The sequence below is a fragment of the Brassica napus genome, chromosome C7, assembly GCF_020379485.1.
Source record: "Brassica napus cultivar Da-Ae chromosome C7, Da-Ae, whole genome shotgun sequence".
In the NCBI taxonomy this organism is placed as follows: domain Eukaryota; kingdom Viridiplantae; phylum Streptophyta; class Magnoliopsida; order Brassicales; family Brassicaceae; genus Brassica; species Brassica napus.
The window spans coordinates 53,766,421-53,784,094 of NC_063450.1; the positions used below are offsets into that span (position 1 = coordinate 53,766,421).

At 36.9% G+C, this 17,674-nt stretch overlaps 4 protein-coding genes and 1 long non-coding RNA gene across 7 annotated transcripts in view; 3 read left to right on the forward strand and 2 right to left on the reverse strand.

Moving 5' to 3' along the window:
* The first annotated feature begins 197 nt into the window (after positions 1-197).
* Positions 198-1,659, forward strand: LOC106451593 (60S ribosomal protein L8-3-like). The gene is made up of 2 exons (XM_013893545.3): positions 198-697; positions 1,181-1,659. The coding sequence occupies exons 1-2, from the start codon at positions 258-260 to the stop codon at positions 1,515-1,517; spliced, it is 777 nt and encodes a 258-aa protein (XP_013748999.1). The 5' UTR covers positions 198-257; the 3' UTR covers positions 1,518-1,659.
* Positions 1,660-1,869: 210 nt separating this feature from the next.
* On the reverse strand, positions 1,870-6,531 carry LOC111207432 (disease resistance protein RRS1B). Of its 2 annotated transcripts, none has more exons than XM_022705466.2 (7): positions 6,017-6,531; positions 4,837-5,944; positions 4,447-4,743; positions 3,693-4,367; positions 2,664-3,613; positions 2,373-2,560; positions 1,870-2,254 (listed from the first exon to the last, which is right to left on the reverse strand). In XM_022705466.2, the coding sequence occupies exons 1-7, from the start codon at positions 6,529-6,531 to the stop codon at positions 2,061-2,063; spliced, it is 3,927 nt and encodes a 1,308-aa protein (XP_022561187.1). In that variant the 3' UTR covers positions 1,870-2,060. The 2 variants fall into 2 exon arrangements, with proteins under 2 accessions (XP_022561187.1, XP_022561186.1); XM_022705465.2 differs by having other exon boundaries at positions 1,870-2,257.
* A 185-nt stretch (positions 6,532-6,716) lies between these two features.
* LOC111207433 (disease resistance-like protein CSA1) lies at positions 6,717-10,607 on the forward strand. 2 transcript variants are annotated; one of them, XM_022705468.2, is made up of 5 exons: positions 6,717-7,186; positions 7,257-8,388; positions 8,484-8,801; positions 8,882-9,835; positions 9,902-10,607. In XM_022705468.2, exons 1-5 carry the CDS (start codon positions 6,717-6,719, stop codon positions 10,538-10,540), a joined length of 3,513 nt encoding a protein of 1,170 aa, XP_022561189.2. In that variant the 3' UTR covers positions 10,541-10,607. The 2 variants fall into 2 exon arrangements, with proteins under 2 accessions (XP_022561189.2, XP_022561190.2); XM_022705469.2 differs by having other exon boundaries at positions 8,487-8,801.
* A 3,871-nt stretch (positions 10,608-14,478) lies between these two features.
* LOC106436956 (NAC domain-containing protein 76-like) lies at positions 14,479-17,668 on the reverse strand. The gene is made up of 4 exons (XM_013877909.3): positions 17,615-17,668; positions 16,363-16,536; positions 16,000-16,271; positions 14,479-15,282 (listed from the first exon to the last, which is right to left on the reverse strand). Exons 2-4 carry the CDS (start codon positions 16,529-16,531, stop codon positions 14,617-14,619), a joined length of 1,107 nt encoding a protein of 368 aa, XP_013733363.2. The 5' UTR covers positions 16,532-16,536; positions 17,615-17,668; the 3' UTR covers positions 14,479-14,616.
* LOC125590184 overlaps positions 16,443-17,674 on the forward strand; it is a 23,881-nt gene continuing 22,649 nt past the window's right edge. The window contains exon 1 of the long non-coding RNA XR_007326387.1: positions 16,443-16,453. This is a non-coding gene — a long non-coding RNA (uncharacterized LOC125590184). The remainder of the gene's footprint in view (positions 16,454-17,674) is intronic.

Consider the following 17,674-nt stretch of genomic DNA (forward strand, 5'->3'; position numbering starts at 1 on the left):
GCATATAAACAAATACAAATATGAAGGAAGATAAAAGATAAAACGAAGTAGGAGAATAGTTTATAGGCTCATTTCCCCCAATATTTAGTATGGGCTTTGACTAGGCTTATTTAGACTAGGCCCATTTAGAGTAGAATCTATCTTAGCCCACTAGGGTTTGAAGAGTGAAGTACACCCATCTACATATAAGCTCTAACCCTAGTTCCTTGCTCTCGCCGTAAACTTAAAGAAGACGAAACAACTTCACACAATCCACAATGGGTCGTGTCATCAGAGCTCAACGTAAGGGAGCAGGTTCCGTCTTCAAGTCCCACACTCACCACCGCAAGGGCCCCGCCAAGTTCAGGAGCCTCGACTTCGGCGAGAGAAATGGTTACCTCAAGGGTGTCGTCACTGAGATCATCCACGATCCGGGACGTGGTGCTCCGTTGGCTCGCGTCGCCTTCCGTCATCCTTTCCGTTACAAGAAGCAGAAGGAGCTCTTCGTCGCCGCCGAAGGTATGTACACAGGACAGTTCTTGTACTGCGGTAAGAAAGCTACTCTCGTTGTCGGAAATGTTCTTCCACTCAGATCTATCCCTGAGGGAGCTGTTGTCTGCAATGTTGAGCACCATGTCGGTGATCGTGGTGTCCTCGCTAGAGCTTCTGGGGATTACGCTATCGTTATTTCTCACAACCCTGACAACGACACGACCAGGTTTGGTTCTGGACTATTGAAAGTTTGTGTCTTTTTGGTAAAGGTTGTGTCTTTTTGGTTTGTGTTATTGAAAGGTTGTGTCTTTTTGGTTCTAATGCGTTTGATTTGATTAGAAATGGTTATAGAAATGGCTGATCATTATTTGGTTGTGTTCTTTTCATTACAAGATTAAACTTGCTTAGTTATGTCTTTTTGGTTTGTATGATTGAAAGGTTGTGTCTTTTTTTGGTTGTAATGCGTTCGATTGGATTAGAAATGGTTATAGAAATGGCTGATCATCATTTGGTTGAGTTCTTCGTTACAAGATTAAACTTGCTTAGTTGTGTCTTTTTGGTTTGTGGTATTGAAAAGTTATGTCTTTTTGGTTGTAATGAATTGTTATATGATTGCCTTTGATTTGATTAGAAATGGTTATAGAAACGTTAGGTCGTTGTTTCTTGAGCTTGGTTCTTACAGTTACAACTTGCACATTGGTTTTGGCAGGGTTAAGTTGCCGTCTGGATCGAAGAAGATCGTTCCAAGTGGATGCAGGGCCATGATTGGCCAAGTTGCTGGAGGTGGAAGGACAGAGAAGCCGATGCTCAAGGCGGGTAACGCATACCACAAGTACCGTGTGAAGAGGAACTGCTGGCCTAAGGTTCGTGGTGTGGCTATGAACCCAGTTGAGCATCCTCACGGAGGAGGTAACCATCAGCATATTGGTCACGCCAGTACTGTTCGTCGTGATGCACCCCCTGGGCAGAAGGTTGGTCTTATCGCTGCAAGGAGAACTGGTCGTCTCAGAGGTCAAGCTGCTGCTCTTGCTTCCAAGCAAGAATAAGGAGAGAAAGCGTCAAGATGATGAAATTGTTCACTTTTGTTTTTGGGTTTTCGCTGAGACCTTGTTTTGAAACCTTAAGACTTGCTATAATGTTATTTGAGACCTTTCTCTATCAATTAGAATCTATGTTTTCAGAGTTTAACCTTCACTTCGTATGCAATTTAAATTCCATGTCTTAAGTGTTTGTTCGTCTCGTTTTTCTTTGAATTTTTGTCAGCCATAAGCATCTAAGTATAAACTTCATTCATATATAGAGAGCATCTGATTTGAGAGATTTACCATATTAGATCACTTATATGCATTAACTGAAAAGCAATTTAACAAAAAAAAATTCATAATTTGATCATGAAAATTATGGTACTCAGATAGTTTTATTATCTTTGTTTGTAAAGTCTTAACAGTCTTATGATTATTTGGTAGATACAAATGATCTACTTTCATGTATATACAGTTCATATATATCTGTATCTATGATCTATATGTTACATGTATACTAAAAAAAGGTACGGAGCCGAGGGAACATTTTGGTTTGGCTTAGCTCGCTTATAGTCGTATGGACTTTTGAGATTGGAGCACAGAGCGGATATTGTGCAGCCCTTGTAAAAATGCAGCTGGGATTTCTCCAGTATAAAGCTCAGCAAAGGGGATTCGATCTCGAAAAGTAGGACTCCGTGCTTCGGATCTTATCATTGGTGGCTCCACCGGCATTGCAACCATACTTGCATTTATCTTTTCCCCTGCTACTCACCAAACAAACGGGTCCTCAGGTCATAAAAATGGGTGAAATCACCACACTATCTAAAATATATCAACAGAGAATGAAAGGAGAGCTGACTTAAGCAGTTGTACTCTTACCTTTTTCCAAGGAAATTGAGATCCCAACTGTTTTCTTCACTTCCTCAGATTCCGAACCCGACCAATAACCCATGTCTGTAACATGATCTTGAACTCCAATCACATCGCCAGAATCATCTGACGTTGTATGATTTATCTCCTCCAGAACGTCACATCCAGTTTTATCCAACATCTTTGCTTCATTATCCCTAACAAAGAGAAAGATCATTTGCAATCAACGAGAGGTATCATTTGACTAAGGAACAACTAATCTGAGAGATATTCAAGCATAAATAGTTGGACCAAACATACCACTTGCGAGAATTCACTCCGTCTATGTTTGCTAAGTCGGCCAACCTTCCAACGTCAGAAGGAACCACATTGTCGAAAATAGTCACTACTTTCTGAAACTCTCTATTGCAATTCATAATCTCTACCAGCTCATCCAAGCACCTACTCGAAGACGCATAGTTCTTTGAGAGCACTACAATCTCCCTACCTATTTTCTCAAGTAAACCATGTCGCACTACAATACCATATGGAGATATATGTATGAGAGACTGATTGGCTAAGAACTCGAGCCTAGAACTAATCCCCAGGTCAATGCTAGCTATAATCGGTGTCAGGAAATCAGCTTTCTCGTCATTGAACAGACATGCAATGTAAAGAACCAAATTTCTATCATTCTTGTCTAAGATATCAAAGATGACCCTCAATACTTCTTCCATCTCACTATCAAAACTCTCTTGCAGGTAACCCAAGGATGGAAATGGTTGACTCATGTTACAACTTGCACCTCCATTTGCATCAGTAATCACACGGACTCCACATTTCGTCACTGTACAACTCTCATTTAGAGGCTTTTTCTCCTTGTTCACCGCAAAGAATTCAAATACCACAAGATCAGCCAATATATAGGGATCATTTCCTTCACAGTTACTCGGATGCATATTGAGATCACAGAAGACAAACACGTGATCTCTTGGAACACCTTCCCCTGGAGTCCAAATAGGAAAGCTTTTTTCCAGCCTATGAGAGATGAATCCCTTGTCTTTCCATCTGCAGACACAACTAATGCCAAAATCACTAGCCTCGTGGTAATCTTCCGAAAATGAAAGTTCGACTATAATAGCAAAGCCGAGCGTGCTGCGCCAAGAACCCAGTTGTATCATCACAGAAGACCCTGGTTGCAGATCACATGTGAACTGTTTACTTGAAGCCGAAGGCACGGTGAGGCTGAAAGCCAGAGATTTGTTGAGTTCCTGTTACCGCAAGCCAAAATAAATTAGATACAAAAATGTGTGCGAGACACAGAGAGAGGATAGAGAGATAGAGAAGTACCGGCTGATACTCTCTCGCCATGCGCTCTACATTAGTCAGAGAATTAACTACAAATTCGCTGACCACTTGTGCAGAAAGAGCAACGCAGTTACTGAATGTGTAATACCTAGGAAGTTTCTCAAATCCAAAAGGAATTGATATAAGAGACACACAACCATGTGCATTCAAGAGTTCTATACTCCAGGGAAGCGGTGGAAGTTCTTTAACAGCAGTGCCAACAATATATAATCTTTTCAGGTTTCGTGGGAATCCCTGTATACTCTTGAGCTCCGAGCATCCAGAGAGATCAAGAACTTCAAGCGATTCTAAATCAACCAGTTGAGGCAGACTTTGCAAATTAGAACAATCTTTCATATTTAGCAAAACAAGTTTGTCAAGATTCTGATTTGATGAGACGACATGGGCCACAAGGGATATTGGTAATTCTCTTATGCCAGTTCCCTGTAGATGTAGTTCCTCAATGTTAGGTGAAACATCTGGGAAACTTCTGATCTCTGTGCAACCTGAAAGATCTACAACTCGGAGATGCTGTAATTGACCCGTGGGTGGAAATCTATGCAATTTTGTACAACCTTGGAGATCAATTATCTCGATATTTCGAGCTTTACAAAGATCGTCAATCTCAGTCAGCTGTTGGGAATGACAAAGCCTACAAACCTTCAACATCTCGAGGTTCTGAACAGAAAATTAAGTTGTAATAAGAGTTAATATAATGTTAGAAAATGTATGAAATAAGGGATATGAGCTTGCCTACCTTGGTTCCTCCCCAAAGTTTCTGAAGATGACTGTAAGACATATTGAGTTCAACTAGGTGGCATGGTTCATAGTCTTGTGGCAAGTATTCCAAAGGATAGTTCTCCCAGTGGAGAAGTCTTAGCTCATAAGGCAGAGACTCAAGTCCTCTCGGAAGGCCGAGTCTATGTTGATTTTCGTGACTGGAACAGTAAATCTTCAGGAATCTAAGGTTAAGCATATTATCGAAAGCAGTGTGCTTCACATCAAAGAGTAAGTTCGATGTGTCCAGAAAGATGCCTTCGATGTCTTCAGTGCCCTGGAATAGAAGGCAAGCAGGATGAAAGCATCAGGTTCAATCATGTCCAAAAGCAATCAAGTTTTATATGAAAAAATTAAGAATATGTCAGACCAAAACACGTTTACAGGTTGCTCTGGGATGTCCATTTGCTTCAAGTAGAAATTTTATGGTCCAAGGTTCCCACAGTCTGCTACGCCTCTCCATCTGTTCTGATTCTCCGTTGATTATTTCTCTGCCAAAGTCTTGGATTATTCTATGCATTAGCACTCTCTTTTCTGAAATAGTTACAAGACATTTCTCCACAAGAATATCAATCCCAACATGTGGAAAGAAACCACATCCCTCAAGAAGTGGCATCACATAGTCAACATCTTCTCCCACGAAGAAACAAGCAATGTCCAGAAAAATGTTCTTCTCGTTGTCATTGAGAGTTTTGTAGCTGCTGTTGAATAAATCATGAATCTTATATGGAGTAGGAAGCTTGAGTTTGAGGAAAGTCGTCTCCATTTCTGATACTTTCTTACCCTTGAGCTCTCTGCCGTAAAAGCTTAGAGCAAACGGATTTCCATTAGCATAGTCAATCACTTCCATTGACAGCTCCAGAAGATTTTGTTCTCTTATACTTTTCCCAAATGCACACTGAGAGAAAAGCTGAAGAGCCTCGTTCTCACTCAATCCCTGAACCTCGTACACGTGATTCATCTGACAAAGGCGGAACACTTGTTTATCTCTGGAGGTTATGATGATTAGGCTGCCCGGGCCAAACCAATGAAACCTTCCGAGAAAAGACTGGGCACCTAAAGGATCTTGCACGTCATCAAGAACAACAAGAGTTCTCTTCTTGCTTATCTTGTCCCCAGGGAGACTAGGCCTCGTAATGCTACTGCATACACGAGGAAGTTCCTTGAGGATTTTCCCAAAATGCTCCTCCAACAGACAGTGAAGTCCCTTCTCATGGAAAGCTCTGTCAAAGTGTTTGATGAAACAAGAAGCTTCATAGCCTCCAGATATCTGGTGAAAAACTGCTTTAGCGAGAGTGGTCTTGCCTATGCCGGGCATACCCCAGATCCCTAAGCGGCGGATACCCCAAGGTTGCTTACAAAGCAACCGTTCTATCTCCACCAGCCTCGAGTTGGTTCCAATCTGTTCCGTGGGAAATAGTTTTTCATACACAGCGTTGACAATGTCTTCCACGACTTGGCACTCACCACACTCCTCACTGTTTATATCATTAATCAAAATCAGTTACTTAAAATAATTAATATAAAAACATTTTGGTTAGATCATGTACCTAGACTGGTGGCTTGGTAATTCTCTCAGTTCGCGGAGAGCGCGACTCCATTCTCTTATCCGATCACCAGAATCGTGCTCCGGCACCACTACCTCTGATGGACTTACACCATAGAACACCGGAACCACCAGGTGGCCTGTTTTCCTCCGGCACTGAAGAACCGTCACGAGCTTGTCAAAGCACGAGTCGTTCTTGGAAAAAACAAAAACCACAGAAGCTCCCTCTGTCACATCATCATCATCGCAGTTCACAAATGCAGCAATGCGTTTGCGGCGGAAATCCACGGAGAGGTGGCTGGCGAAGGTGTTCCGTAACGTCTCTGCGCAGTAGATGTAGACGGCGTGCTGTAGTGGTGATCCATTAGACACTGCTTCCAAATCGCTTGATGGAGTCGAGAAATTGGGAGATGAAGCCACTGTTTCGATTTGTGGATTGGATCTGAGTTTTCTGTAAACAATAAACAATAGGGTACCCAGAATAATCGTAGCAGCACAGATCCTAAAAGAAGAATCCATTAGAACGACGACGTTCGTTCCAATAGGGAAGGATCAAGCTTTGAAGAGAGATATTTGTGTGAAGGTGGAAGGAAGACCGTTTACTAAAACGTTGACTTTTACAAAAATATCTTTTTCCTTTTTTTTTACCATTTGTTCAGTTTATCATCTCCACACCAAAGATTCGAAGTCTCTACGCGACAACCATGGTGGCTTCCTCCTCCGTACAATCACCGCCGCAGCATCAAGTCTTCATAAATTTCCGAGGGAAACAGCTGCGGAACGGTTTCGTCAGCCACCTGGAGAAGGCCTTGAGAAAAGATGGAATCAACGTCTTTATCGACAGAGACGAAACTAAAGGTAAAGATCTCAGCATCCTCTTTTCCAGAATCGAAGAGTCGAGAGTCGCGCTGGCTATCTTCTCAGCGCTCTACACGGAGTCCAGCTGGTGCTTAAACGAGCTGGAGAAGATCAAGGAGTGCGTTGACTTGGGGAAGCTAGTGGTCATCCCCATCTTCTACAAGGTGGAGACAGACGATGTGAAGAATCTCAAGGGAGTGTTTGGTGACAAGTTTTGGGAGTTGGCTAAGACTTGTAAAGGTGAAAAGCTTGATAAGTGGAGAGAAGCTTTAGAGGATGTCCCCAAAAAGCTAGGCTTCACTTTAAGCGAAGCGAGGTATGTGACGTGACGTGACGTAATAAATCTCTTCTTCTTTTAGTATGGTTTTCTGATTGCCTCTTTGCAGCGATGAAGGTGAATACATCAATAAAATTGTAGGGGAAGTGATCAAAGTGCTCTCTCATGTTTCGACGGGTCTTGAAGGAGAAGTCCCCATTGAGTATCCTTCTGCTGCAGGACAAGGAGGAGAAGCTGCTGCTCTTGACTCGCCTCCTCTGTTTGGCATTGAAACGCGTCTTAGGCAATTGGAAGACAAGTTAGATTTCCAGTGCGAGAACACTCTTACGATCGGTGTTGTCGGGATGCCTGGTATTGGTAAGACTACCTTGACGAGGATGCTGTATGAAAAGTGGCAACACAAGTTCCTGCGCTGTGTTTTTCTTCATGACGTCCGTAAAATGTGGAAAGACTGCATGCTGAATTGGAACATTCTCATGGCAGAGTTGTTGAGGGATGATGATAACGTGAACCAACAAGTCGCTGACCTGTCGCCCGAATCCCTCAAGGCACTCTTACTCAGTAAGAAATCTCTTGTTGTTCTTGATAACGTAAGTGACAAGAAACAGATTGAGGTTCTTCTTGGCGAATGCGACTGGATCAAGAAAGGTAGCTTAATTTTCATCACAACGAGTGACAGGTCGGTGATCGAAGGGAAAGTTGATGACACATATGAGGTTCTGAGGTTGAGTGGCAGTGACAGCTTTCAGTACTTCACCTATTTTGCCTTTGGTGGAAACCACTCTACTACTCCCTGGGGAAACTTCATGAACCTTTCTAGATTGTTTGCGGATTATGCCAAAGGCAACCCGTTAGCTCTCAAGATATTGGGTGCTGAGCTTAATGAAAAAGATGAGACTCACTGGGAAGATAAACTTTGCAAGCTGGCAGAAAATCCCAACAAGACTATACAAAATGTCTTGCAGATAAGCTACAATGAACTGGGTCAGCTTCAAAAAGATGTCTTTCTCGATGTCGCTTGTTTCTTTAGATCAGGGGATGAGTATTACGTGAGGTGTTTAGTAGATTCTTGTGCCACTGATGCTTTGAGGGATCTTGCCAGTAAATTTTTTATAAACATTTCTGGCGGCCGAGTGGAGATGCATGATTTACTGTATACATTTGGCAAGGAACTTGGTGCACAAGGGTCGCGTAGGCTGTGGAACCATAAAGGCGTTGTTGGTGCACTGAAGAAAAGATCAGTAAGATATTCTCTTTTCGTGATAACCTATTTGTCTCTAATGTTCGAGAAACTTCTACTTGCTAACCTATTTTGTCTTTTAACTGGTTAATTAAGCAGGGAGCGGAGAGTGTGCGAGGTATTTTTCTAGACATGTCTGAACTGAAGAAAAAACTTCCTTTGGAAAAATGTACCTTCAGCGGGATGCATAACCTTAGGTACCTCAAATTCTACAACTCTTGTTGCTACCGGGAATGCGAAGCTGACTGCAAGCTAAACTTCCCTGAGGGACTTGAGTTTACGTTGGATGAAGTACGGTATCTCTATTGGCTGAAATTCCCTTTGAAGAAACTTCCAAAAGACTTCAACCCCAAGAATCTTACCGACCTTAACCTGCCTTACAGCGAGATTGACGAGGTCTGGGAAGGTGTTAAGGTGTGTCTCTACTTCACCCATTATGGTGTTTTATCACCTAGATGAGAGAGTTGCTTAGCTTTTATGACTGTTCATTGCAGGATACACCCAAGTTAAGGTGGATTGATCTTAGCCACTCAATCAAGTTAAGCAAGTTGTCGGGGTTGCGAAATGCTGAAAATCTCCAAAGACTGAGTCTTGAAGGCTGCACAAGTTTGCAGGAGTTGCCCCAGGAGATGAAACGTATGAAACGTCTTGCTTTCCTCAACATGAGAGGATGCACGAGTCTCCGGTTTCTTCCACATATGAATCTCATCTCTCTGAAAACTCTCACCCTCACCAACTGCTCAAGTCTTGAGGAATTCCGGGTAATTTCGGATTATCTGGAAACTCTCTACTTAGATGGAACCGCCATAACTCAACTTCCTACTAATATGGTGAAGCTCCAGAGACTGATTGTATTGAACTTGAAAGACTGCAAAATGTTGGCGGATGTTCCAGAATGCCTGGGGAAGCTGAAAGCGCTGCAAAAACTGGTGCTATCTGGCTGTTCAAAGCTCAAAACATTTCCAACTTCCATTGAAAACATGAAATGCTTGCAGATCTTATTGCTCGATAGGACAGCAATTACAGACATGCCGAAGATATTACATTCATCATATAGCTCAAAAATGGAAGATCTGCGCGAGTTAAGAGTTGGTATGAACGGCCTATCCTCCTCATTGCGTCGTCTATGCTTAAGCAGGAACGATACGATCAGCAGCCTGCTAATCGGCTTCGGTCAGCTATATAATCTGAAATGGCTTGACTTAAAGTACTGCAAGAATCTCACATCAATTGCATTGCTTCCACCAAATCTAGAGATGTTAGATGCACATGGCTGCAGCAAACTGAAAACAGTTGTAACACCCATGTCCCTTCTTAAGCTTATGGAGCAGGTTCACTCTAAGTTCATTTTCACCAACTGCAACAATCTTGAACAAGTTGCAAAGGATAGCATCACTTCATATGCTCAAAGGAAAAGCCAGCTAGATGCAGCTAGATGCTATAAAGAGGTCACATTCCTCACTTTTACATAAACGAATCTCTTTAACACTTTATGACTCTCTTTTTTTTTGCAGGGAAATGTTTCAGAAGCTTTGCTCACCACTTCCTTTCCAGGGAGCGAAGTACCTTCATGGTTTAACCATCGCACAATCGGATCCACGTTAAAGCTGAAGTTTCCGCCACATTGGTGTGACAACAGGCTTTCAACAATAGTTGTATGCGCTGTTGTTGCATTCCCTTACAATCAAGAAGAAATGAACCGTTTCTCATTACAGTGCACTTGTGAGTTCAGAAACGAACTCGGGACATGTATACGTTTTGGCTGCACTCTTGGTGGAGGTTGGATCGAACCGCGCAAGATTGATTCCGACCATGTTTTTATCGGTTACATCAGTTGCTCACACCTAACAGATCGTGTACAAGGGTCGCGGGAACATCATAAATGTATCCCTACGGTGGCTTCAATTGAATTCGAAGTGAGAGATGGAGAAGGTGAGATTGTAAATTGTGGTTTAAGTTTGGTGTACGAGGAACCAAACCATGTCGTTATTGAAGGAAGCTGTAACAGATCTTCAACAAGAGGTTGTTGGGTTGGGGAGTGTAAAGTGAGCTTTGGTGTTCGGCTTTTGTTTATCGTTTTGAGGTATCTGTGGCCAGCTGTTGTGTTCTTTTTGGTTTATGGGTTTTTTCACATAAACAAGTTGTATTTTTGATTATCATCAAGTGACTAATTTATGTTTTGTATATGTAAAATAAAAATTTATATAGTGAAATTTTTGACTTGACCTTATAAATAAACTTATTAATTTATATTTAAGACTGTATAAAATACTAATTATAAATACTACTCATAAGAATTATAAATACTACTCACAAATTTTTTTGATTTTTTTTATGATCGAGAAATACATAGGATAAAACTAAATTTTTTTTTATCACAAATATAGACTCTAAGAATCAAAATGACCAAAATGTTTTATTAAAGATGTAAATATACACTTATACCCCTAGGTTAGCTAATTTAAACCTTAGGGTTTAGAGTTAAGAGGTAGAATTTGAGATTTAGTTTTAAAATTTTATAAATTAAAAAATAAATATTAAAAGTTTGAAAATAAAATTTTGAAAAGTAGTTTCAAAAAATATTTCGAATTACAAAAAGAAATTTTTTTTAAAAAAAAAATCAACAAAAAAAAATTATAAAAAAATTTGAATTTAAAAACATATAATCTAACATTATAAAAAAATATTATTTTTTATTTTATTTATTTATTTATTTGTATTTATATATCTAGGATATTAAAGTTTTTTTACCTATTAAATTATACATTTTGATCATTTTCTTTTTTAGGGTATATTTTTTTTGATAAAAACTTGAAAATAGTCGAAAAGAGACTGTTTAGGAGAATTGCCATTTATGATTTATACAAATTATAGTTTTATCATAAAAAATATGTTATAAATACTTGTGAGTAGTGTCCTATTGTAAAATTGTAGTATAAATTACAAATATTGGAAATGTGTCTTGTGTATACCAAAAGCTAGTTAAATGTGAGAAAAGTAACACCATAAATTTCAGGGAAACGAAGAATTCAGTGAATTATACTAATCATATTCATAGTGACCGTCTATCTGTATATACGTGGAGCGCCTCCAATGTTAATAACATGAAAGATGATACTTCGTCCTTGGGGATCGTACATTACTACATTTAGTTGATTTGTCATAATTCTAATCAATTTCGCACTAATTGAATTCCTCATCTCTTGTATATCCGAATTCACTATCGCATAGTATATTGTTTGAAAATACTATCACTGTATGTTATACTACATATTATTAAATGTAAGCTGTCTTTGTCGCCACCTATAAAATTATACAAAATCATGGACACATCTTTATAGGGAAAAGAAGACAAAATGCAAAGTAAGAAAGGATTGCATAGAAAACATGAGACTGATTTAGTTGGCCCACTCTAAGTATGAAATGGACAAATCAGAAGCTTTGTCTTTCTTTCAATCACACCCCTCCGCTTCAAAACAAAAGCTACCATCAAGTAAATCTTTTTCTTTTTGAGCAAACCATCAAGTAAATCTCCATTGCTTTTTTTTTGTTATAATCCATTGTTTATATTTTGGCATCACTTTTTAACAAGAATCGATCTATAACTATAATATATATTTATCTACAAGAAATTATTCAGTTTTGTTTAGAGTAATTAAATGTGTTGAAGATTCTTCCAGGATACTATATAGCATGTCCAGACAATTTTATCTTATATCTATCGATTAGTTGCATTTGTCTATATGTATCAATATATCAGTTTAGAGCAAATTGGACATAATGAAAATTATCGTCGCCCAGAGATACCGATATCGACCCATTTTGATGATTCCTTCGACTTTACTTTAATCTAGCGTGTGTATGGAAGCTGCTTCTAGTTGTAAAGTTGCATAGTCTAAAATAAGACTTGGTAAATAAACTCTTTATTGTTAAGCCAACTATTCGATCAAAATGTTTCCACGTATGATCTAAGCCAGATAACGTATACAATTATTCTTTCGCATTATACAAAAACAAAATGTTTTAGGATAAGGATTATTTAATTTGATAAGAACTAAAATGAAATTCACATTGAAAATTTGTAAAAAGGAAGAAACCGGTAAGGGGCTCTTGAAACGACGACAAAGCATGCCCAACGGACTCCCCATCTTGTACACCGCACGCTCGACAAACTCATGAGCCCACTTTGGGCCAACACTTTGTTTTTATTTCTTTACCCTATCATTAATTAATTATTTTATCTATCTAACTAGCTCTCTCAAGAAATAACCAATTCTATGAAATTTGATGTTAGAATATTGATCTGTAAACGTGTTTTTCAACATGTATCTATGTAATTAGTTAATCTTACATACTGTTAGATGTGAGATTCTCTTTGTACACTTGTAAATAGTTTTGTACACCTCATATTTGATTAATCAAGGATCTACATTAAGAAAATCTTCAAGATAGTACCTACGAGTTAATATGTAAATTTAACTAATTATGTATACCATTATACTAACATTAATATCTTATTGATAAGAAAATAATCGCCCAAAGATAATATATTATTTATGCTGTGATTTTGAAATTGTCTAGAATATTTTTTGGTTAAGTTTTCCTTTGAAGATGAATTGATTACAAAGTTGTGATCAACAAACCAACAAAAGAGGACCATATCAAGAACTAAACCGAACCGTACTCTGAGAATAGTGAAGAGAAGAGAGGAAGAACCAAATATTTAAGTGAGACGCCGAACCCATATCAAAATTAACAAAACATGTCTATCTTAATTAATGAATATCAATGATATTAAAACAGAAAGATTGTGTTACACCTAACATTTATTTTGTAAGTTTTAAAATTAATATATTTTATACTTTATAATTAAACCTACATTAAATCACTAATATTTATTCTTTATACTACTATCAATGTCTCCAAACAATATACTCATTTCTTTATACTACTATTCATGTTTCCAAATAATACTAAACTAATTTTGTGTCCAAACTATATAAAATATTAGAACTCATCTTTTTAATAATTTCTAACAATTTTCTTTCAAATCATTTAGATAAATTAAATAACTGAAAAATTCAAATAATTTATAAAATAACGAAAATAAATTGAACTTATTTTTACATGTTTAAATACTACAAAAACATTTTAATCAATAAAAAATTAATTAAATTAACAGATTATCTTATTTATATTACTAAATAATAGTTATATCATTTATTTATGTAACATAATAATTCAATAATAGGCGTTACATAAATATATATATATAAACGTTATACATTGTACAAAAAATATAATAACAAAAATAATTATGAAAAATGTTCAAAATATATGTTATCTAAAGAAAAATGCTTAACATTAATTATTAACAACAAAATTAAACTGATGATAATATAAATTATTAACAAGATAAATTACACAACATAATTATAATAAAATTAATTAAGCAATATAAAAATGAGTAATATGATCAAGACATATTTATAGTTGTTAATTATCTTATATCTATCATTTTCTCTATCAAAATTTTGTAGAAACGATATAATTTCATAAAATTTCAAAACAATGAACTATAAAATTTAGATTAAAAAGTGAAAATTGTGAAACTATAATAATATAAATCAAATTGGATTACATATCGGTCATCCGCCGGTTCAATCGGTTAGATCGGGTTTTAGTGATTTTTCAAATGTGGATATTTTTAAAAACTTAATTCAAATTATCGGATGACCGGATTAATCGGTTTGATCGCATGTTTGGGTCGAATATAAAATTATTGATTTAAATGCAAAAATATTTTAAATACACAAAAATTTACAAATTAACAAACCGTTTGTTAAATTATTAGTGGTTAAACGCATGTCAATATCTAGTAATTTTTATTATACCAAAAAAAATTGAATACAATAACTTAAACAAGCCCATTGGGAAACTACACTAAAAAATCCCTGCGGTGTTCTTTTAGTTTGATAAGTCAAATCATACACATGTAGATCAGAACCCTAAAAACCTGGTTATAGCAACATTAACACACAAAGTCATTGTGATTACTCCTTTCACAGCCCAGTTATTTTCACAAAAAGTATATATAATATCCATATAATAAGAAAAATAAATCTTTTAAAAATATTTATAAATGTTATTTTATATCAATTTATTCTACCTATATAGAAAACGTTACGCACCATACTATATCATTATCTTTTATCAAACATGCAAATCCCTACATTAAGTCATAGTCCAAATTCGTACACAAGAACCCACTGATGAACCTGTTCTCTTCTTCTCTATCACTCAATAACGACGATGAAGGCATCTCTATACCATTGTTATTGCTTTCTTCGTTATTGCATTGACCAGTTTTGTTGGTGTCGTCTTCTTGATGAGCTCCGAAATCTGGAACTCCATCTTCTTGGCTCATAAGTTGAGAAGCAACAAATTTATCGAGTGCTCTCCAATCCGTTGTCATCACTGATGCTTTCTTCTTCTTATCTTTACTTTTTATTAGCTCGTCGAAATTCTCATCGTCTTCTGTTAGTGGTCTTTTGTATTTATTATGATTCTTCTCCAGTGATGTTATCGACGTTGAGCTCACTGGCCTCTTCATAAGAGGAAATGAAGGGCTTTCTAGCTGCGGAAGTTGAATGAATTGATCACAGTCAATGAAGTTTAAACCGATATCTGACCCTCCTAGTTCTTGCTTGAACATAAAATCTTGTGCAAAAATGTTTTGGTTCTGCTTGGATACGTAATTGAGAGGCTCCATACTCGAGCCAACTCCGCTCGGTAATTGGTCGTAAAAGTAACCTGATCTCCAAGTTTCCGTGTTCCTGGCTTGCCCGGTCGTTGGTTTTTTCTTGAAAGCTCTACAAACGACCCACGCTTCTTCCTACAATACGTACACAATCATCATAAGGAATGGTTTAATTATCATATTGGTGTAAATAAGCCTAACCAATAGTACAATACCAAACAAAAAGAATAATAATCATGCTTATATGTGTAGTGAGACACAATAAAAAGCACGCGTTTAAAGTTTGAGAACACAAGGAAGAAAGCTACCATTAGCATATACATACTCATTTGCAAGATATATTAATATTATTGGATGAACTATAGAGACACATATGTTTTTATTATTAAAAAAAATATTGAACTTCAACAATATAACTCAAGTACTAGTATTATAGTGTTAAGAATCACAAGAGAGACTCATAAGCATAAGCATGCTTTTAAACTTTTAAGACGTTCAAGACTTTAAGCACTTATAAATAAATATTATCCACATAAACAGTGATATATAGGAATGATCTTTGGTCGACATATATGGAACTGAAGTTTTAGTACAGTCTTTTTACTTTTTGTTTTGTGATAAAAGGTGTAACATTTTGCATGTCTTAATTAAAGATACTTGACTTTTACCTAAAGGTTTAAATGTGTCTCATAAAAGAGCTTAATGAGACCCCAAAAATGGTCTACAAGCCCCACGAAAAAAAGTTCCATATAATTTTCCCTAATAAACAGGAAACGCTAAATTGAATATGTCGTACGCATAACACAATACTCCTATCTATTTCGAAAATATCATCCAGAAAATATAGAATACCTGAGGAGGCGCATTCTCATTTGACTCTAGCCGGTATTCATGCATGATCCAATCAGTTTTTTGGCCATTAGGGGCTCTTCCTTTGTAGAATACAAGTGTTTTCCTCATACCCATCAATTTTGACTTCTCATAGACAGCCTTGTCTCGACCTGTGGCCTTCCAAAAACCAGCCATGGTCGCTCTGTTTGTCCTTGTTCCTGTTGGATATTTCTTATCTTTGTAGCTGAAGAAATACCATTCATTTCGTTCCTCATATCCGATTCGGCATCTTTCTATCATATATAAAACAAATGTTTATCAGATCTAGGCATTCACATTATCAATTAAGAAAATAAACCCTGAATTATATCTAAAATGTGGAACCTTGTAAATCCCATGGTTCGATTCTATAGAGATCAATATCTCTAATGACATCAAGATCGATCTTTTGTGATGCCACTTTCTTCCTCAAATAGTAACCAACGAGCTCTTCATCTGTTGGATGGAACCTGAATCCCGGAGGAACACTACATGACTGATCCACTGATTCCATTATTTCTGCACAACATGGTTCAACACCAAAATTAAATGATCATCACTATATTAATGATGTGTATGCATGCTTCTGTTATATCACAAAGTGTTGGGGTTCATATATGTTCAGAGAGAATTAGAAAAAAACAAGAATGAAAGTTTGAAAGATAATTATATAACTCAATGCACTAAGAAAAGGTACAAGATTAATATTTTGATGTATCTTAAAAGGTGATCAAAAGGTGGCGCAGAAACATGAAAGTTAGGTTTAAAAGTTGAGGGTCGATAAAAAAAGGTTTAAAAGTTGAGAAGATATGATAAAGATGACATGCATGAGAGCTTATGTGAGGTTGAAAGAGAACGGACAAACGCAGAGACTGTCTTGTACTAATTACGTTTTCCTGTTTCAACGTGATTTGTGAATAAATAGTGGCAATGATATGTGTATCGAAAAACTGATTTTTTCTCTCTTTTTGAACATTATTTCATGTGTGCGCTAATAAACTGATGATCGAATGTTAAATTTAAACAAACCAACCTATCCAACTACATATATTATACATATTATTTTCAGCCTTGTGGAATACAAACAAAAGCAGCTTTTTCAAATTTATAACAAAAAATCGTCTGAGCAAAAAAAACTGTGGAAAGGTTTCAAAGTCTGTCTGTTTTATCTTCAATTCGGAAAGCTTTAAGTACGCAACTATACAACTACAACACACACAGATATATATGCATATACAAATACATATCAGCGTCAGATACAAATTATCAAAAGGGTTTCCACAAAAAAAAAAAGAGAAAATAATACGGGTGTTGCGTATAGAAACATAATTAGCAAGACTTACTTAGAGCTGATAAATAAAAATACCTGAAATTTTATCATGGAGATACAAAATATTTTTCAGTAAATAAGATCGACAGATTAAACATGCATATTGGGCAACACGTCAAGTTAAAGGACTAAAGGATATATAGAAAATGCGTGACAATGAGATCAATGTTTTAGTGAACAAAACATCATAAACACACACATATGCGTAAGTTGAGACGACGGAAATTGACTGTATGGATTTTGAATTCCCTTGTAAATCAGCTTTACCTTTTCTTTGATTTGTGGAATATTTATACACACAGATATATAAATATATGTGTGTATCAA